Source organism: Camelus bactrianus, chromosome 3, assembly GCF_048773025.1.
Source record: "Camelus bactrianus isolate YW-2024 breed Bactrian camel chromosome 3, ASM4877302v1, whole genome shotgun sequence".
Lineage (NCBI taxonomy): Eukaryota > Metazoa > Chordata > Mammalia > Artiodactyla > Camelidae > Camelus > Camelus bactrianus.
The window spans coordinates 24,288,490-24,310,413 of record NC_133541.1 but is presented as its reverse complement, the minus strand read 5'-3'; the positions used below and the strand labels follow the sequence as shown (position 1 = coordinate 24,310,413).

Here is a 21,924-nt window from a genome sequence, read left to right as displayed (position 1 = left end):
GGCGGAGCCGGATGCGGGCGGTGCCGCGGCAGCCGCGGCCCTGGGGATGGGCGGAGCCCCCGCCGCCAGTGCTGGTGGCCGCTGCGAGCGGCCGCCTCTGCTCCCGCGCGTCGCAGCTTCCCAGGGCGGCGGTATGCTGGGTAAAGGGGTAGTCGGCGGTGGCGGCGGCACCAAGGCGCCCAAGCCCTCCTTCGTGTCGTACGTGCGTCCCGAGGTGAGGGAGGGGGAGCCGCCCGGGCGGGGCGTCGGGCTGGAGCCGCCGGGGCGAGGGGCGCCGGGAGCCCCTTCCCTTCCCCGCAGCCGGGAGGGCCGCGGGCGCTTCCTGTCCTTGTGCCGGAGGGGAGCAGGGCAGGGTGAGGCCCGGAGGGGCACGCTGGGCCCCACGCCAGCCCTGGCGGCACGGGCAGGCAGGTGCCCTAGTGCAGGGCCCGGCTCGCTGGCGACCAGGTGAACGGGCCCGAGCGGGGAAGGTACTTCGGCCCGGCACGCTCCTGGCTACAGTGGAGGGGAGCTGGGGTGTGGGGCACCGCGGGAGGGGAGGGGCTGGTGAGTCTGGACCCCCGTGGGGACCTCCCCAGAGCCTGCAGTCGGAGCGGGTCTGCCCTGCCCTTGGAATTTCTCAGTGAGTCTGTAGAGCTTGCTTATCTCAGCAGCTTGCTCCTGAGAGTGCTGTTCGATGTCGCTGGCGGGATACCGTGCAGTGCCTCCTGCCTCCCATCAGCACTGCGGGGAGCAACTGTGGGTCGGTCCTGGCCTCAGTCTCTGTCTCTCCCTTGTAAATTCCCCTCTGTAGCTTTCACCTCCCCTTTCATTTCACCCCCTCTTACTTTACAACTGAAGTTTCACTGTCAAGCTCATTCATTCGTTTAGAAAATATTTTTTGCGCTCGTACTCTGTGCCAGGCACTATTCTGAACGTTTGGGGTGTACATCAGTGAACAAAAAAAAATCCCTGTTCTCCCGGAGCTGCTTTGAGGGAGAGAGAAGTGCACAGTAGATAAAATAGGTGTATAAGTAAATTATTTGGTGTATTAGAAGTTTAAAAGTATCATGGGAAAAGAAAAGACCCCCTTTTCCTCCTTTGCTGAAAATTTCAGCAAAGACTTGAAGGATGCTTGGGATCCGAAGGAAGAGTAGTGCAGGTAGAGGGAAGAATCTGGAGTGTTGGAGGGGCATCGAGGAAGCCTGTCTTGCAGAATCCTGTCGGTGAGGGGGAAAGTCATAGGAGAGGAGGTTAAAGAGGTTAGCTTGTAGGCCAAGCTGAGGGCTTCTTGAGTAATAGCTCCCAATCCAAATAACTGCTTAGATGCGTTCTCATTTAGGATTTCTGAAGGTTTTTTTTTTTTTTCTGCTCCTCTCTCAGCATTTTAACAGCGTGCAGCGTGCAGAGGCACTAACAAACTCTTCAGCCATCTTCCCACCTCTGTAAAGCCAAGGCAGGTGAGCTGTGGTTGAGAGGTCTTGATCAAGGGCTGCTTCTGTAAGACCACCTGTAACCTGAAGTCTGCGTATGTGTTTTTAAATTCAAATGTGTGCATTTTTCTCCTGTGGAGAGTCCTCTTGAAATAGGTCTTGTTTTTAGTCCTGATTTTAAAATAAAAACCATTTCCTCTTGTAAATGCTTGATAAGGAGTCAGGGTCATCTTGAATTTTCAGCAGGTTCCCTTATAGTATTGAGGGTGAGTAGTGTGGTCAGTTTCTCTTTGTGTCTTTTTTATTGCACCCAGGTTGAAATACAGCTGATCTTTTAACCTCTCCTCTTCAGTGAAATTAAACTACAAGTGGAAGGTCTGAAATGTGGCCAGAGTTCAAGAATGTTCAAATTTTTTATCCACCAAACGCACATGTCGTAATTAGACATGTTTTTCCTTCTTTGTGCACAGCGCCTGCTTTATTTCCTTTGAGGGATAATTAGGGAAGGGGAGTGGTTCAGCCTCAAAATAAGCTTGAAGTGGTTACATTTTTCAGATCCTTATAGTTGGCAGTTTTGTTTTCTTGCAGTAAAATAATGCTTTGTAGACACTATGCTTCTTTGTTGAAATCTGTCTCTAAAAATATTTTGTAACAGAGAATAAAGTTCTGACCTAAATTGTGGGTAGTTTTTAGAAGATAAGCAAATGAGGAGGTGAGAAAGCAATTTGTCTTTAAGGACGATGTAGCTTTTGCTAGCTATTACAGTATCAGAAATGCAAATGAACATGTTTGAGGTGGAGCTTTTGTGTTTCTGAGCCTTTGAGAGCACTCGGTCTGGTAAACTTCTCCTGACTCATGTAATAGGAGTCCTTCAGAACACCTTTCTGAAGACTGTCATTCTATTCCTTTCCTTCATATTGCCTTTATCTTTACTACCTTTTCTGTATGTTTTCCTGTCACTTACTTCTTTGTGTGCACTTTGCTTTGGGAGCTGGGAAATCCCAATTTCTTAGACACCTTTTTGCTGGTAGATCACTGAGCTGCCAGAACAACCTTCATGCCTTTTCTGTGTGAAGTGCCTTATGATACCTGTGCTGGTCATGAACTTGTTCTTGTCTGATCAGATCTGGGAAGGTTCAACAGTAGCTGCGTTCTGTATGCCCGAGAGGTTATCAAGAATCAGGACTTTCTGTTAAAAACAGAAGGCTTAACTGGATAAAGTATTTGAAGATGATGCCTTTAAACATGATAGCTTTTTTTTCCCCCTCGTGATCAGAAAGGATTGACATTGGATACCCTAAAATGAAGGGTAGGAGTTAACTTCATCTGTTAAAATTGGATCTGTGCCACAATAACTTGGGCCCTTCTGTCACTGATTCTTCTAAATCAGTGAATGTGAAAGTTAAAATCTTGAACTATAATTTGGGACCTTTGGTCATGTTTTGTAAACTCTGCCCAGAGGCTTGCAAATTAGGAAAGAGCTTAAATGAGAAGCCAGTGGCTCTGGAAGCTGAGGTGAACAAGAGGGAGAGATCTGGGCCTGTCTTGGTAATACCTGATGGCTGGTACCTGAACACATCTCAGCACCCCCATCCCAGCTTAGCACTCAGGCTCAAGGTGCAAAGGATGTGGGCGCCTTAGTGCAGGGAACCCTGGATGCTGAGCTCTGCTTCAGGGAAGCGTTTGGTTATAGTTTGGGTGCCAGATCCACTTCTCTTGTTGAATAAAATACCTGTTTGAATTATTTCAGAAGCCATAAGTGTTCATTGTAGAAAAATTAGATAATATAATTAAGCAAGCAAATTTTTTAAGGAAAAATTATAAGCTTATGTTAATTTGGAGTATATCCTATCAGATATGTGAGTAGGTTTTTTTTTTTTTACCAAAATGGGATTAATATTGCTCATTGTATTATTTTGTAATATGCTTTTTCACCAGAAATGTATTTTGTATAAGTCTTTCCATGTCAATTGTTAACCTATAATGTAGTTTTAAATTAGACCCTTTTTCCTCAATAGAAACACACAGTGTGATGGGGAGATGTTAGGTAGCACAAAGAGCCCAAGAAAGTGTTGTGGTTTTTAAATGGTTTTCTAGTTAGTCACCTTCTCTGGTGCCGAATGACAGTTCTGATTCTTTAAGACTACCAGTTCTCTGCTCAGTTGAAATTGTGAGCACTGCTTTGAGAATTGATAGTGGTTAGAAATGCTTAGTATCTGTACCTGGCAGCTTGTACACAGAGGACCATCAGGTGATCCTGAGAGGGAGTTCTGATTTAATAAGAGCCGGTTCCGTTGTGATAAGGAAGCTGAATAAAAGCTTCAGGGTGCTGCTGTGTTGTTCTCTGAAACCGAGACTAGGAGAAATTCAGCTTTTAGAGTCAGCTGTACTTGTCCGTATTTGTGTGTATTCCACATATGATTAAGATGTTCTTTCTAGTAGAGTTTAGATCAGTGTTTGACTTGAATGTACTAGTAATAGTTATTAATTACTTAGTTTTGGATTTTTTAGATTTGGGAGAGAATTTAAAGGTGATCCACTCCACCACTGTATTCTTCCTCTCTTATGTAGATGTGGCCCTGCAGGGTTCCGTGTGCTGCCCAGGGCTACAGTGTTAATGCACAGCTGTCTCCTAAGGAGAGCACTGCCTGTGGCTAAGCCAGACCTGCAGGAGCTCAGGGAAGGTTTTGTGTAGATGTTGAGGGGAAAAGGTAAGAAGAGTCATGAAGGTTGAGAATGGCCCCAAAATCCAAATTTAAGAGCCATTCAGTTGCCTAGTCCTCATTCAAGGCTGTTTCTTTTGGTGGGGAGAAGATATGACTGCAAGTATGTATCAAATTTTAATTTAAAAAAATGAGAATTTACTGATACTTATTAGCTCTTCCGTGTCCCAGAAACTGCTTATACAGTTAATTTGTTTGACAGATAGTTATTCAGCACCTGCTAGTACCAGGTGCTGTTCTAGATGTCGGGGATCCAAAACCGGTGAATTGATGGAGCTTATTTTTTGATGGAGCACTGTGGTATTGGACTCTGACTTTCAGGGCTTTGATGGGTGGATGACAAGAAGAGATTGGCTTATCCCCAAACAGCCCTCCTTCCTTCTCCTTGCAATAAGAAATAACCTTTTAAAGCAAAATCTAGATCCATTACTTGAAGTCTCTATAACTTTTTCTCCATTCCAAAATAAATTTTTATGGCAGAATTTTCTCCTTGAGCTTCGAGGTCATTGACGGTGATTAAACAGGACATTATGGGACATTAAAAGTTCTTCCTAAAATGACCACTTTCTTAATTGTGGCTTTAGGCTGATGATCTGTCTAGAGCTTCCGCTTTTTCTCTCCTGCATGTGCTTCCTGCGGCATCTCCCTGGGTCCTGTCCAGCACTGCGCAGCTTCTTCAGATAGAGCATCAGAAGATATCATGAGGCTGTTGTCAAGCAGCACTTCCTGCAGCCCATCAGACAGCTGCCACCGGACAGCCCCGTCTCCTCTGCACCCTACTTCCGTCTCTGAAGTTAAAACCAGGGCTGCTGTCAAAGTCTTAGGCTGTGGGGAACCCAAGCTTAGAAATTTAGAGCTCTGGATCCTTCTCTGAACATCCTCCACAGAATGTTTGCTGTTCTTTGACTACTTCCACATTAAACCATTCTGTGTCACAGCGTGCTTTAGAGAGAACTCGATTTTTAGGGGTCAAAAAAATTTTTTTAATCCCTGTAAAAGATGTTTACCTTATTTTTATGATAAAGACAATGTAATAAAGTTGTAGACTTTGGGAGTGAGAAAAATAAAATTACCCTTAATTATTCTACCCTAACCGAAGCAATTATTTCCACTTTTTAGTATGTGTAGGCTTTGTATGTGTATATCATATGGTGGCCATGGTAGTACGTATGAAAATTTAGAGCCTGCCCCATGGCTTTCGTGTTTGAAGGTGACACCGCTGATTGCTGTCAGCAGGGCAGAAACAGTTATTTCTCCAGCAGGAAGCTTTCCTCAGTTTGTCATCAGGTTTCTTATCTCAGTTCACATGTGCCCTTTTTGAGTGGGTTTGCAGTTTAATAAGTCATTTAAGATGAACCTCTTGAGACAGATTAGCAGCTAGGATTGAGCTGGAATAACTCTTCTCACCTCTTACCTAGTGTTGTTCTGAAAGGAGGAAGAGGGGCAGGAGAAACAGAGAGGGACTCCAGGAGGGAGCACAGCTGTCCCGAGCGCTTGAAGGGCTCCGGGCCTCCCCTCGCTCTGGTCCCATCTGCACACCTGGAGCGTCCCACTCCGAGGCAAGCAGGCACTTCATCGCCCTCCCTTGCTAGCTGTGCGCGAGGCCAGTGCACTAGGCCTCAGTCGTATTTCTGCCTGAAAGATGGGACTAATAATACCCGTCTAGCTGATAGATGTACGTGAACGTGTGTGAACATCACCTGTGGCTGTGCACGCACAGCCCTTTGCGGAGCACGTGGCGCGTGGGTAGCCTTCAGTGGGTGTGGGCTGTCCTTGCTACTGTGATTCAGAAGCCACTCGGATGGTCTCAGAAATGACTTACTCATTAATCCTAGAGTCCTGAAGTCTCTCCCGGCTGGAGTATTAATGAAAGTGGACTATTTAGTTGTTGTGGTTGTTGCCATGGTGTCACGCCAGGAAAGTTCACTGGGTGGTAACTCTTAGAGTATTTTTCACTATCTCTGAAAGTTTCCTTTCCTCTTTTCTTTGTTTCTTTATACATTTGAAAATGATTTTGTTCAGTTTAAAATTCCAACCTAATGAGAACATTTTGTAGTGGACTTTTTTCATTGTTAACATTTGGCCTTTGACATTTTGCTGGATTCATTCTGTGGACTTATTTTTCCCCTTCCCTCGTTTCTGAATCTCCATCATAGGCCAGGTTTTGTCCACTTATCACATCTGATCGGTGATTTACTTAAGATATTAGTAAGTGAAATCATATTACCTCTGGGAGTAGTAATTCTCTTTACCTATTTCAAAGGCAGCTGCCAGACTGGGCTGTTTTGATTTTATATGTAAATGCTTTTGCCTCCTGTGCCCCTTCGACATTCCTTGTTGACCTGCCTAGTGGGCAGCCTTTCAGAGGTGGCGTCTAAGCCATCACTTGTGTGCTTTGGGGAAGAGAGGGGATTCAGCCATGAAAGCAGGGCTTGTGTATGGAAGTCCTGGCCACAGTGGTGAATAGTTTGAAGTCTGCCTTTCCCTTGTAACACATTGCCAATCCCAGTTTCAGGCACTAGTCCTGAGCTGCTGGGCTTTTTGCTTTTGTTTTAGTGAGGAGAGTTTTTTTAAGATTCCTGGGAATATCTTTGAAGGGAGTGAACTGTTTTTTGGATAAAAAATCTCACTGTGTTCCTGCCTTTTCTCTAGACATGAAATTGAATTCCTGTTTTGCTTTAACCCCTTGAGATGCACTTCCCAGCGTGACTTTATCTCACCTGTGGCACTGGATGCCCATCTTCCCAGCAGGCTCATTTTGCACCTGAGAAGAAATGCCATGTCTCCCCAGCTCAGGACCTGGCACGTGACAGGTGCTCAACACCTGCTAGATGCTGCTATTCCTGACCGTAACGTGAAGTGGGAGAATCACTGGGTGTGTAACTCTCATTTGCTAAGCACTGTGTCAGAATTAGAAATGAAAAGGAAAAGCAGTCTGTGCGCTCAGGAGGCTCACATTCTGCTGGAGAGATGGCAAGTCGGCAGATGGCGTGACGCGCGGAGGTAGGCGCTGCCTGTTGATGGTGGCGGAGGAGGGTTGCCGTGCGATGCTCTCGGGCTGGCGGGGGGCCCACTGCGGCACCTGCGGCTGCGTGGGACTTGGAAAGGGCAGCATTGAAGTGGGCTCTGCTGTGGGGAGGAGGAGGAGGATGCAGTGGGCAGACAACAGAGACAGCTCAAAAGGCTCGTAGGTGGGCTGAGACCAGGTGGTCGGAGCGTCTGTCCTCATCCTTTATATAATAAGGTATGTGCGGGTGCAAGTGAGGCAAGTCCTGAAGAGTCAAATCCAGGGAAGCTGCTGGGAGGTGCGGAGCGTTTCCTCCGTTCTGTGGGTGCTGCTTTACCCTGAGGTCAGTCTGGCTCTTGGTGAGCCTGTAGGGAGCTTCTCATTTGCCCCTCTTCCCTCTTGCTCCAAGACCAGGGGAAAGCTCCTGCCCCAAGGCTCTTAGCCCCTCGACTGACCTGGTGTTTACACAGCAGTCCTGGGGGGCACCGGGAGGGGAGGCACAGGAGGCAGCACCATATGTTTCTGCAGCTGCAGTTGGTCACATCAGTTAGCTTAAATGATAGACTCCGACAGCACCATGACTGCCACCTGCCATCTCTCTTCTAGCACTTGTAACATTCCAGTGCTACTGGAATTAAAATGTAATGTGGGGGGTTCAGAGCGTGGCTTTGGACTTAGAGCTTTCCTGCCTGTTGTATGGATTTAGGCTGGGTGTGTGATTTCTCTGAGTCTCAGTTTCCCAATCTGTGAAATGGGAGTAAAAGCCAGTAAGAGTGTTGTTAGTCTTGAGTAAGGCCACCCGTGGAAAGTTGCTAACACGGTTCACCTTGGCAGGTGACAGTAACGAGGTGCTGACTGCCATGGTTGCTGCTGCTGTTCACGCTGGGAGCTGCAGCGGTGTGTGCTCTTCATGTGTTCATTCCTTGGGCCACCAGGGCAGGTCCTGATGCGGAGACTTGACCTGCGTTCCCTTCCAGCGTCGGTCTCCCCTTGCACACTCAGAGGCTTGTGGAGAGCCAGGGGTGCCATCCCTCTTGTTGGACCCTGCTGTAACCACAGTTGGTGCCTTTTCCATCTGCCCTCTGACACAGTTTTATTTTTCAGTGAGTGTTTTGATGGATTTCCGCTCTGTCCTCCTATAACAGTGTCTTCCCTTGTCTCCAGGGCTTCCAGGAGGACCTGGGGTTTGGGCAGTGTGTTAGGTCCTGGGCTTATACCTCCAGTTCAGCGCCACTTCCCTCCTTTTAAGTCAGCCTTCCCATCACGTGTTGTCCAGACCAGTCACAGTCCCCAGGGTGTCCTCTGTGGGGAGCCTCTGTGGTGCTCTGTCTTCATTTCTGTTGCCTTTCTTCCTGCTAACCTTTCCTCTCATGCCGGGACCACCGACCACAACTGCTTAACTGGTCTCTCCACCTGCTGCTGCTCCCTTCTGCACCCCTGTTCCCTGGGCATCACAGACAGGACATGTGTAATTTTCCTATTTAGGAGTCCTCCATGCTCCTGGCCCTTTCCACTGGTCCAAGTCTTAACACACTCCCCAGGCCCACCGCAGACTCTACCTGCTTCTGGCTTGTTGAAAGAGCAGTAGCTCGGACTTGGGGCCCTGGGCTCTGGCCATCTTTTCTGAGTGTCCTTGAGGGAGCCCCGTTACCTCTTTGGGTCTCATTTCCTGATTTGTAGACTTGGATTAGGTAAGGGTTTTAAAATACATTTTATGCAAGGAACTGTTTTTTGTTTTTGTTTTTAAACACCATGGTTCTTTGAGAAACTTTCAAAACACACTGTCCCAAGTCCAGCTGTAGAGACTCAGCCACACCTGGGGCGGGGAGGGGTGGGTACCTGCTGTAGGAACCTGCATTCTTCTCAGTTAAGTCTGATCTCTTCCTTCAGCCCCTGCTGAGAACTGCTGTTTCAAATGAAATCATAGAGGAAACCCCAAAACAGAGAAAAGCCAGAGGCAAGAGGGTGTGAGAGGTACCGTCTGAAACACAGCAGCCGGGGCAGGACCAAGGCTCCTATTACTTCAGCCTCTGCTTCTCAGATCTTTCCTGGAACTGGCATCCTCCTCTCTTGTCCCGTTGTACAGGCCATCTGTAGCTCTGGGTTTTTGGTGATGCTGTTGAGCGTTTATTCTCTACTCCTTTGTGTGTAATTGCTCTGTGTCTGTATGTAGCTCTTATCTCCCCAGCAGAACTGTGAGCGCCTGAGGGCAGGGCTGCAGTGTGGCCTTGTGGCGCTCAGGGTGGCCTGCTAGACATGGCCTGGGGCCGTCCCTGGAGAGGGCCTCAGAAGGCAGCCAGGAGAGTGTCACTCAGAGGTCATTTTTATTTCTCCTGCAGGGAGGTTTGGGAGAGTTGAGGTTGAGAACTGCGTGAGGAACCTCAGTGTGGTCGCTGACTCTGCTCTTGGTCTTTGTGTCCCAAGAGTCGGCTCTGGCATGAGGTGCTTTGCCTAAAAATACTCCTTTTCGCTGTCACCGTTGGTGCTTAGTTTGGTAAACCGGAGAGGTAAACCAGCGACCTGCATGGGTGCCTGAAGCCCAGCTGTTCCCCGGGGTGTGTCTCCGGCTGCCCTTGACTTCCTCCGGCAGCGCCTGTTCCAGCGAACGAGCAGTGAGTGAGCGGACCCTGTTGGCTGGAAGCGAGCCAGCTGCTTCGGGAGGTCAGACCTGTGGGCTCTGAGACTGATACTGCTACGTGGGCCTTACCGTTTCCTCTCTGGCTTGAGTTTCTTACTAGGGAGAATCTGATTAAGTGTTTGTATTATTTAAAGGCCTGGGGAGTGCCTGGCAAGAATGATCCTTGCTGAGAAGCCCGAGGAATCGTTTCACTGCACTCAATAAATGATGAACTGTCAAAACAGGTGAGGGCTTTAGTTTGGGTCTTAGTGAGCAGTTACTTTCTCCCTTAAAAAACCTCTGAGATAAGGGAAACAGATCTAATGTGAGGGAAAGGATTTAGAAGGGACACATGAGTGAGTACTGCTTAGCTGTTAGGGTGAGCACACTGCCAAAGGTTGTTGCCCCATTCCCTGTCCTGGGACTTTTTGCAGTTGAAGGAACACTTGATGGTATTATTTTGTAATAGGAAAAGCATTTAAGATTGCTTGCCTGGGGCTGAGGGTGGACAGAGGGGTTGGTTTTAAAGTGGGGAGTGACTGCTAATTGGTACAGGGTTTCTTTTGGGGGTCATGAAAATGTTCTAAAATGGATTCTGTTAGTGGTTGTATAATTCTGTGAACATATTAAACACCATTGCTTTGTACACTTTAAATCGGTGCACTTTAAATTGTATGGTATGTGAATCGTGTCTTAGTAAAGCTTTTACAGAATCAGAAGTACTGAGTTTGGTGTCCAGACTCCTGAGAGTGAGCTCTGGCTTCACCATCTACTTAGCTGCAGGCGCCTGGGCACATTATTTAACCTCCTGGAGCTCCATTGGCTTTATCTGCAAAGTGGGGATGAAAATTCCTTACAGTTGTTGTCAAGGTGAATGACATGGGACGTGTGAAAGTGGACATAGTGAAACCTCCGGCAAATTACATGTTTATGCATCTGAGTTAGACATATATTTTTGCGGATAATAGATGCTTAGTCTGAATTACTCTTGAGGGTTCCCAAGGGTTCTTGAGGGTTCTCGGCCAGTGAAATGAACACGCATAGTGGCTGAGAACTGATTTGCATGATGAGTAAATAGCAGAGTCCTTCAAGGCCAGGCCCCAGGCTGCCCCGTATCTGTGGTCTGGAAGGTGGAGTCCAGACGGAGATGGTTCGCCTCTTACAGCATGTCTGCGCCCAGCTTCAGGTGCTGCTCTCTGACTTGACTGTTGCTTGGACCGACTGCCAGGGCAGTGTATAGTTAGGAGAGTTTAGCCGTGGTCAGCGGCAGCGTGGTAACTGCTCAGGCTCTCAGGGAAGTGAGCCTGCCGGTCAGCCTGGCTCAGAAGGGAGTGAAGGCCTCGGGCCAGGAGGAGGGAACCAGCAGCCCTGGAAATCAGCTCCGGGAAACAAATCCTATTCCGATTTCTCTCGCTTCCTAGAACTGGACAGTAGAGAGATTGATTTAGTCTCTAGTCTATCCTCAGTGATAAGGCTTTTGATTTAAAGTCTGTCTTTGCATATGCCCTTGCCCTATTGTTGAGACTAGAATGTGTTTCAGAAAACCAGCTAAGGGCAGAGTGTGTGAAAAGATCAGTAAAATCTTTCACTAATCATATACTTAGGTAATAATTTTTATTTATTTTTCAAACTTGAAAAATTAACAAAAAATTTTTATTGAAGTATAGTTGATGTACAATATTATATAAGTGGCAGGTGTACAATATAGTGATTCACAGTATTAGGTAATAATTTTACTAGGGCTGTTTCTTTAATCTCTTAAGAACTATGTTTAGGATTAAAGAATACTACAGGATCAGAATTATTTGTCTCTTTGTATGTTTTTACTTATGCATGCTTTCAGTAGACTTCTGTTGGCAATTTACTACCTGTCAGGAGTTGTATGCTAGGAGTTGAGGCTAAAAATACACAAAAGTACAGCCTCAGCCCCCAGTTTGCATCATTGGTTGGGGAGACAGACAAGGTGAGAGACTGTGACAGTACAAGAAAGCTTTGCAGAGAACTTGAACCATGTGGGCAGTGGATTGGACAGTGAATTGGACAGGCAGGACTCGGGGAGAGTGGATCGGGTGGGCCCTGCGCATGCTCCAGGGGGTCAGATGGAGGCTGTGTGGCTGTAATCACGGGCATGTGCATGGTGATGGTGGCCTGGAGTAGAAACAGCGGCAGGGATGGACAGACGTGGACGGGTTCTGTGCGGAGAGCAGAGCAGGCAGGGTTATGAGAGGCAGGGGAGAGCCGAGAATGGCTGCGGGTGGATGGCGGGGCCGGAGTCCAGAGGAGGACAGCAGGTTAGGTGAGGGGTGGGGGGAAGAGGTGACCTGACTCAGATGTGAATTTGGAGGATCTGAGGGACGTTCCAGCGCAAGGCGCCAGGAAGCTGTTTGGGTGCCTGGATCTGAAGCTCTGAAGAGAGATCTGGAGTAAGGAGCCATTTGAGGGGTAGGGGGTCCCCAGCATATGTTGTTGGAGAGCTTCTCCGTGGAACAGAGGTCCTGTGAGAAGAAAAGAGGACCCTGCCCAGAAGGGAGATGAGGCGGTGCAGCCAGACTGAGTGTGGGTCGTTTGGTCCGGAACTCCTTTCTGCCGATTTTCAGATCTCAGTCTGAACAACACCTCCGGAGGTAGCAGTCTTCGCTGGCCCTCTGTGAACGCAGGTGGGTGTCTCTGCCGTGCTCCCGTTGTGTCCCCTAGTCCCGGCACAGTGCCACATGCACCTGTCCCATGCTCAGACTCCTGTGCGCTCTGGGAAGGCAGGGGCTGTGTGTGTGGTCACTTCGGCATTTGCTGTGCTGGAGTAGAGCGGTGCGAAGAAATGACAGTTCAGTCGATGACAGAGTGTCTGAAAGGCAGCGGGGAGGAGATTGTGTCCCTGGGGAGGATGTGGTCAACAGGTCTGGTTTATTTTAGTGAAGAGCATGGCGCTGGGCAGGCCAACCCAGGCTCCAGTCTTGCTTCACTTAACCTTGGTCAGCCTCATTTTCCTCATCTCTAAAACGGGAGCAGGAGTGGCAGTTAAGAGTTGTGAGGATTAAACGAGATGATGGCGTAGAGGGAGAATCTTCTGCAGGTGTCTGATATTTTTTGCGCTGGTTACCCAGTGTTCTGGTTGTTATTTTTTGTCTGAACGTCCTGAGGACAGAAGTCAATTTTCATTTGTCTTTTTATCCTGGGCATTTGGTATTTCGGGTACTCAGGAGCTGTTTTGTTGAGATGAATGGTATCTATTAGAGACGGGTCACCTTGTAGCTCTGAGTAACCAGACATACAGCTTGAGTGTTGACTCACTGGTTTCGCTTCACAGGCTCATTGGAGCCCTGTGCTTTGGGCCGCTTCTTCTTAGAAGCAGAGTTCAGAGAGGAGATCAGACTGAGACGTTTTTAACACAGGGCCAGCTGTATGATGTGGGTTCCGGTGGGCATGTCTCCGTTGGGCTGCAAGCCTACTGCAGAAGGGGTGGCAGTTCTCACATCTTGTCCGGCACAGACATAGCGAGAATGGGAGTGCTTCTGACCCCGCAGAAAGTGAGTGATGGATGATGTGGGGGCCGTGGCAGCTGGCGTCCCAGGAACTGTGGATTCTCTCAGTGGGAGCGGGAACACATGTAGCTCCTTTTGATCTGTGGGGTAAAATGTGTGGAAACTGGACGACGTGCTGCTCATGCCCTTATCCTCTTTTTAAATTAAATCAAACAAACAAAAAGAGCAGCCATAGCATTGAGGTAAATGTTGAAATAAGGAGTTAAGCAGAAGACCCCAACCTTGATCGTGCCGCTCTGGCAGAACTACTCTCCGTTTACGTTTGTGCTGCTGTTCTAACTGAATTCAGGCCACTGGGATACCCTGGTTTTGGAAACCTGGACGCCCTGTGAGCAGTGCCAGCCGTCTTGTTACTATTCTTTTATGCCGCAATAGCGAGCTTTGTCCAGACTCAGATGGGGCAGCGTGAGGTGCTGCACAAACCACAGAGGCCGTGTTTAATGCCCCATTTGTTGAAAATTTGCATCACTTTCAAATGAGTTCCTTTTCAGGCCTCTCGCGGAGAAAAGTCTGTCAGCATAACTAGTAGAACCAGTTCTGCTCAATTATTAAAGAACTGTACTTTTCTACCTCCTTTTCTGACAAATTGAACATGACACTTAACTGGGGTCAGTAAGGAATTTTATCCCACAGGTCACAGCTCTGGAAGTAAGATTGGGACCTTTGTTGATTAGACAGCTGGGCAGGGAGTGGCAGAGTTGAAGGATAGTGGGATAGAGGAACAAAGGATTAAGGGGGACTCTGGGCCCTTTTCTGAAATGAGGTGACTGTTTAAGAAGTTCCCACTGCCTCCAAGAACAGGGATAGTGCAGGGGCAGCTGTCCCCGGGTGCGGGTTGAATTGCCTGCGAGATCTGGGAGGACTCCAGGCCCGTCCACGGCTCTTGCTCTCCTGCAGTTCTTACTGACAGGCTCTACGACTGGCCTTTCTGGATGGATAGCACCTACATGGCAGCCTTTAAAGGAGCGAACCGTTTCTCCAGTTCTTTACAATATGATGAGAGCATCTGGTGATGCCAGCCATATTAATGCTTAGATATTGTCTTTTAAGTTCCCATATGTTCTCTGGTCCCTGCTGGATTTATTTTAAAACCTCTCATTACTTAAAGCCATTATTAAATTACTCAATGAAATCTTCTGAGCACTTACTGTTTGCAAGGCCTGTATTGGATTCTAGGGCAATAGAGTGGCAAAAAACCAGACAGAGGATCTGCCCCCAAAGAGTTTAGAGATTGGTGGGGAGATAGACTTAAATAATTACATAAACAGATGTGAAATTGCAATCATGACGAGTGCTAAGAGGGAGGGATACGTGGGGCTGTAAAAGCCTGGTAACGGAGAAGGCTTCCCTAAGGAAGTGAGCCTTGTTCTGAGGTCTGATGGATACGCACAGTCACGGGGCACAGAGGGTACAGAGAAGTATTCCAAGCAGGAGGAACTTGGACTCAGGGTGGGAAGGAGCTTGGCAGGTCTAGGAGGCTGAAGGAAGGCCAGTGTGGCCAACATGCAGACTGAGGAGGTGGGTGATAGGAAACCATACTGGACAAGTAGGTGGAGACCAGGCCATGCAGGTCCTCGTAGGCTTTATCCCGTCATTGTCCTCGTCCCACTGATAATCCAGAGCAGACTGTTCTGAGAGGATGTAGAACAGAGAAAGAGAGGTGCACATAGGTGGAAAGAGGCTGATGCAGGTAGACAAGTTGGCAAGCTGTTGCAGTGGGCCAGGTGGGAGATGATGATAGCTTGGACTAGGGGGTGCTGGTGGAGATAAGAGAGGAACATGGATTCTAGCTATATTAAATAGTAACTTTGATAGAATTTGGTGATAGACTGGATATGGAGGTGAAGGAGAAAGAGGTGTAAAGCCCCTAGAAGGGAAGCATGGGATGGTCCAGGGAAGTGTTGCCTGCAGTTGGAGCCTTTCCTGGAGTGTTGTGTACATCAGAATGTCCCCACTGAACTCTTGAGGGATGGTTGAGGTGACACTCAAGAGATTCAGGCCTCAGAGGACCCGGTGGAGTAAGTCATAAGAGGTGAGCTGTCAGCTGCGGAAGCTCCCAGGTCCTTCCCCACACAGCAGCTGTTACTCCTGGGGGGTACATGTGTTTCTTTTTTCTTTTTTCTTTCAGCCTCCGTTTGCCTCTCTGTAACACTTTTAGGCTTTCCCTGAGCACTTTCAGTGATGCTTGCTTTGACCTGGTTTCAGCTGATTCTAGCAGATACATTCACTGATCTTTCTGCCCTGTTTTCCCTTTTTTCCTTCATTCCTCATACAAGGTAGTGTGGCATCACGTAAGAACACAGACTGAGCCAGCTGCCCGGTTTGATTTCCAGCTCCACCACGTGCTAGCCGGGTGTCTTCATCTACAAGGTGGAGGCATTAGTGGGAGAAGAGCCCTGTTTCAAAGGCTTGGCTGTGAGGATTAAAGGAGTTAATAAGTAGAAAGCCCTTTAAACACCGCCTGGCACATAAGGCTCGTAGAATGTTTATCATTATTTACCTCTCAGCCTCCGTGAGGGCTGGCCCTTGAGAGTACCTACTTTGGCATTCACACAGTGGACACTGGTGATTTCTGCAGTCCCCGAGTGACCCCTGAGTCACAACGTAGCATTCGGTGATGTCAATAAGTAAAAGATTGTATTTACTCATCCAGTTGTAAAGGTCAAGTTGGATAGCCTTTAATCACTGGTCCAATAAAATTCCCCTTGAAGACAACAGCTTATACGCATTCAGAAATCGGCATGATCAGGAGTAGGGCCTCCACGTGGGAATGTCGTCATGTCCTGTAACCCACTTTAAGACCCACATCCAGAGGTGGGCTGTACCCTTATTGTTAACCACTTCCCCTCTCCTCCATTCAACTATGTTCATTCTCCCTGGATCAACAAGCAGCGGATGTTACCACTTCTCACAGACTTTGAAATAGTATCTCCATATTTGTTAGTTCTTTCTGTGTTTTTCTCATGGAGTTCGAAGAGCGGTTGTAGAAATCCGGGGGTGAGGGAGCTGTAGGACCCAGGCCGTGCATACTGTCCTTTCTGTCCTCCCTGCCTCCTCCTCCAGACGGTACCTTCCCAGAATAGAAGGAAACAAGTCCTGTCCGTGAGAGGAGGGTTTCTTTGTGATTCTTCTTTGCATGCCCTTATTTATGGGAGTCCTCTAGGTTATTTCTCTTCTCAGGACTGCTGTATATTTTGATTTGGGGGCGGGGAGTGACTGATGGTAGAGGTGATGGTGCTTATTTTTTCTCTTGAGTTGATTATCAGTAAGAATTGATAGTGAATATTTATAGTTTTGTTGAAGTGTTAACCAGAGACGGGTTAGGTTTTAGTGATGATTGCCTATAGTGTGGCTCCTTAAATTCCAGTGCTCAAGTGCTTACGCTCAATTTATCACCAACTTTCAGCTACTTAATATACTTTGAAAAAATTCAGCAGTCAAGAAAGCTTTCCTTTTGTACAGCATGCCTGAGCAGTCCCTTCTCTGGGTGTGGTGTTCTCTTAAGAAAGCCATTAGTTTACTCTTTTGGTCTTGTAGTGGGTTCAAAGTACTTTCTGTTGCAGAAGAAAAGACAGCAAATGACGAGACCTAAGTCGTTGTGGGCTTGTAGAAGACAGATCCTATTAATAGAAAAATGCCACTTCTTTTCCCATAGTTTCGATATTCCTGTGTAGTCAGCCTTACAGAATTAGGGCCTACCTGAGCAATGCTAATTGCAGGAGTTTCTCATCCACAGAAAAAAAAGAATTGAGAAGCCTCCTGAACAGTCAGTTTAAAGTGGGAAACAGAATTGAGGGAGAAGTAGAAATTATTCTACTCATGTGACAGAATCTTGAACACTTGTAACTCTTAAGTTGTGTATTTGAGTTCTTCATTTAATCATCAAAGGAAAGGAGGAGAAAAAGAAAGGAATCAAGAAGCAGCGCAGAGCAGGGAGGGGAGAGCTCAGTGGTAGAGCGCATGCTTAGCAGGCACAAGGTCCTGGGTTCAGCCCCCAGCACCGCCAATTACAGTTACAATTGTGACAACTCCCATTTACTGAATGTACGTGCCAGATGTTCACACCCATTTCTCTTCAGATCCTTACGTTGGTAGTATTGTTTCCATTTGCAGGAGGAAACTGGAGCCCAGTCAGGTTAAATGGCAGGCCCAAGGTCATTTCTGTAGGTACCAGAACTGGATTTTGGACTGTGGTCCCAAATCTGTATTACTTGTTTTTAGTACATGCACAGAGAAAAATTTGGAGGAACCAGGGGAAAGACAAAACAAATTGTTCGTACTATGCTGTATTAAAAATACAACACTCTGCTTTAAAAAAAAGGTAAACTTTGTTCTAAGATACACATGGATTCCCACCCAATATGTAGATGCAAATGCATCCCCCCCCTTGGATTTTCTGTTTTAGCTGAGAAAACAAAGAGTATTAAGTGTTCATTTTAGAGCAGTAGAGCAACTTGGAGGAAATAGAATGTTTGTGTTAAGTCTTTTTAGCACTTGGTGCCAGATGTGATCGAAAGAAATTGTGTTTTGGAACCTTAAGGGATGTTCTGTTGCCTCTTGGAATTTGCTCTTCTGGCTGGATGAAATTAAACTGAGAATAACAACTTCAGTTTTTGACTCAAAGCCCTTGTAAACAGTGAAGTGTTGATGTGAACATTTATAAGCATTTGACCTATAAGAGCTTAATTGTAGGGACCCTGTCCTTCCCACCCCCATTCTTTTCAGGGTCAGTGATCATCTGGCGGGACCCTTCCCCTTTTCTTCCTTTGCCAAGGTGTGTGCACCCTGAATGTGAAGTTGGTAAGAAACTGGAGAAGATACTTTTTGAGAACCAGTGGAATGAAAAAACAACCAGGCTGCTTTGCAACCTCTCAGCAGATTCTCAGGAGCGTAGCTGACGTCAGCCTTCCCGTACTTTTATCCTGTACACGGCAAATCCTCCACTGAGTACAGTTCTCTTAAGGGAATTTTTCTGATTTGTTCTAATCAGTTTGTAACAGGAGGCTAGTTTTCTAAAATACGCAATGGAGGTGATGACTTTCCTTTTTGGTGGTGGGAAATTGGAGACGACGTTTGTTAGAGCTAGTGCACAACGACTAGAAAGGTGGGCTCTGGAGTTAGTCAGGGCGCGGGCTGGACCCTTGGTTAGTGACTTCTTTTCCTATAAAAGGCAAGTTCCTGAACCCTTTAAGCCTTAGTTTCTTCATCTGTAAAATGGAGATAATAGCAGTCCTAGAGTTGTTGTGAGGATTAGTGAGCTACTGACGCAGGGTTACCTGGCACATCATAGGGCTTAGTACATGCATACAGTTGAAGTGGAGGCTGAGAATGACGGACAGCGTGTGGAGGGCCTCACTCACTCTGCACAAACTCAGACACATCAGTTTTTGCTGCTTGGAAATCTTTTTTTCACTTTATGATTCTCCGCAGTGTATCAAAATGGGTGAGGTTGCTTCGGGATCAGTGTCTTGGTTAAGTCGAGTCTTGTTATTGGTGTAGCGGCATTCGAGATAGGGATGATTAGGATCCTGGTCCCTGGACGCTGGCTACGGGGACAGCAGTGTGTGCGTCTGTGCTGAGCCGAGCTCTCCTCGCCCTGTCTGCGGGGCGGGCGGAAGTCTGACGATCACGGCAGCTTTAGTAGGAAGTCAGCACTGTTGGGGATCTTGGTGGTTTCCCTGTCGTCCCTTCCAGTGCTGATGTTCCCACATGCTTCATGGGACGTGTGGCTGCTCCACCACTTAGCTGCTAGGTGGGTGTTCCCTTTTCTCACGTCAGTTTTTGGTCAGCAACTTGTTGCCAACATCAGACTGTATTTAACAATATTCTAGGGAAGAAGAGGAGTCCATACTTTTAAAATGAAAAATAAATACTAAGCTTCTGGGGCATTTGATAGAGATGAGGGTGAGTGGGGAAATGTCTCCAGCCTTTTCCTTTTCTCCTGGGAAATGCTTCTAGTAGATTCATTTTCATCCCTTTGAGAATACCGCGCCATGTTGTGACAGAGTGTTTTAGAATGGAGAGAGCAGGTCTGCAGGGTCTTCCTTTTCTGTTTCTAGGAGGGAAAGCCATCGGGGACCTCCCTCCTTCTGGGCACAAGTCCTCCGACTCACTGCATTGTCATAATTTTGATCCTGGGCAAGTCTCTTCTACTTCATCTCACAAGACAGGCATTACTGCTCTTGATTCTGTCCTTTTGGATGGGGACACTGAGGCCAGGACACTTGCCCGAGGTCCTCCTGGTAGCTCTGTAGGCTAGAACCCACCCAGGTTCCTGATTTAGTCCTGTGCTTTTACCAGAAAGACGTTTATTGGAGACAGTAATATGTGTGCTTTGTTCACCCCCCCCTTGCATTCCTTCATGTGCCCCCCACCACCCACGGGAGAAAGCCCAGACCCCCTCATACGGCCGGCGAGCCCACTGCTGCACGGCCGTGTTTCTCACCCTCCTGTGGAGTTGCTTGCCTCCATGTCTTTGCACCTTCCCTTTCCTCTTCTCTCTGCTGGTCCAGCTGGGGAACTCCTGCATGTTCCTTACGAGCCACTTCTCTGGAAGCATGTGCTTGAACAGCCTCCCCCACTTGGTCCCTCTGCAGAGTTAGGTCCCCACTTTTGTGCTCCTGTAGCCCCACGTCAAAGTCTTTATAATAGCATCCATCAGTCGTCAGCGTTGTCTGTTCTCCCCGCCAGCCTGTGTGCTCCTGTTTACCTAGCGCTTGGTAGGGATTCATTTAAATGATCTTTGTCTCTTACAAATCTCCTCCCTTTCCGTGTACAAACCTCAGTTATCTTTAGAAGCTTAGTATCTTCTGCTTTAAATATATGTATATACAAATACATGTATGACTTACCTTGGAAATGACAAGGCTAAGAATGATGTGGGATATTCTGTTTTACCTGGTACGTAGGAGGGGGCAGGGCAGGGGGTTGTATGTGCCTGTACACCCAGAGAGGTCATGCAAGAAAATATAGGGGTCCTAGCCAAGGAAAGCCATTCAGGGTTTTCTATCCACTTGAACAATGGTAGAATCCAGTGAGGCTTTACAGCTTGGCAGCCTCATACGTCCTCACCTCATCTAAAACGCACAGCATTGAGGTGGTTGATGCTACCTCTGGCATTTGACTCCTCCCTGCCAGCTCAACTCGTGACATGGTGGCTGTAACATTGGTTCCTGATCCTGTGGCCTTGATAAAATTGCATGTTGACATGTTGCAGAACATGATTCTGTCATCTGTGGTGTCTCTGTTGTTAGTGCAAGTGACCTAAGTCAGTACCCTTGGTGACAGTCAACAGAACTGTAGCTAATTTTTGTTAGCAAGGGAGTATGTTAGAAGGATACAAGTGTGATTCATGGAACCGTGGGCCAGAGGTGTGGTTGGGCCTTACTAGAACCTGGAAAGCCGTGGAATTCAGGCGGGATTGCTTGTGTGTCTGGGAGTTGGGCTTTTATCTCCACATACTGTCTTCAAGTATCTCATTCTCTGTAGAATACCTTTCTCTGCTGCCCCCTATTTGTGGCCAAATCTACAAGTCTGTAGCTGAAGTGGCCAGCTTGTTCAACTTCTCTTAGCCCTTCAGCCAAATTAATGCAGAGCCAATGTGATTAGCCTTTTGCAGGATCTGCTGTCCAGCAGCCCGTGCAGTCGATGGGGAGGAGGTGGTTCACTCCCGGAGGCTGAGAAGCAGAAAGTTTTGGGTAGGACAGAATCCTTGAAGGTGTCTTCTGATTGTCTTGTTTATGGAATGTAAACAAAGAATTTCACTAACCATTTCAAGAATTGGTGTATGTAGGTAGCTTTGGATAGTATAAGTTCTTCCGCATCAGAAGATGATACTTCTGCAGATGCAACAGTAGGGTAGTCTTCTCCGTGGGGGCTTCAGTTTTTGAACGATTCCAAGCATTAAAGATGATTGCCCGTTTTCTAACAGCTGATTGAATTCAATGAGTGAATAGCTTTGCTTTCCTCAAAGATGATAGACCTGTCAAAAATAATTGTGCTTTAATTTAGTGCTTTGTCAATGACAGATGATGAAAACTCTCAATGAGAATCTCTAAATTACCAAAACACTCATAGCATTTACATATGCAAAAATAGTCCCTCTGGTGTAACCTAGAGCAACGCATCAGAATCATCTGGGGAGCTTTTTCAAAACCAGAGGCCCAGCTGCATCCTACACACTCCCGAGTCCTCAGGCCTGTCTGAGCGGGGTTGGGGGTGGAGTCCGAATGTCTGTAGAGATAACAAGCCCCCCAGGTGATCTGACCCTCCACTGGCGTGAGAAGCACTGCCTCAGAGCGGCTTGATTTATTGGCATCTCCTGGGGTGGAAATCGTAGTTATCTCCAAAATAGAGCATGCTCAAGATGGGATCTCTGAAAAAGCCATGACTGTGTTCTTGTTCTTCAGCCTCCAGATGGGCTGCCCAGCCTCTCCCTGCCTCAGCTGTCCCCAGCTTGCTTCTAGTGCCGTGCTTCAGGCTGAATCAACAAATTCAGAAAACTCGTACTACCCAGAGACTTCTACTCAAAGCAAAATTTTAAAATTCCGTTTTTATTTATCAGCAGAACTGGTTGTGTTTTGTAGAATTTCCGACAGTCAGGATTTGACTGGTGGCATCCCTGTGG

At 47.3% G+C, this 21,924-nt stretch overlaps 1 protein-coding gene across 3 annotated transcripts in view; it reads left to right on the top strand.

The window, feature by feature from the left end:
* Window positions 1–21,924, top strand: part of MTMR12 (myotubularin related protein 12) — a 59,369-nt gene continuing 37,445 nt past the window's right edge. Inside the window, exon 1 of one of the 3 annotated variants that reach the window (XM_074356800.1) lies at window positions 1–214. In XM_074356800.1, coding sequence (XP_074212901.1) covers window positions 47–214 — 168 coding nt within the window. In that variant the 5' untranslated portion in view covers window positions 1–46. Of the gene's footprint in view, window positions 215–6,585; window positions 7,011–13,241; window positions 13,284–21,924 lie in introns of those variants that run through there. The other 2 variants (XM_074356806.1, XM_074356807.1) reach the window with 2 other exon arrangements.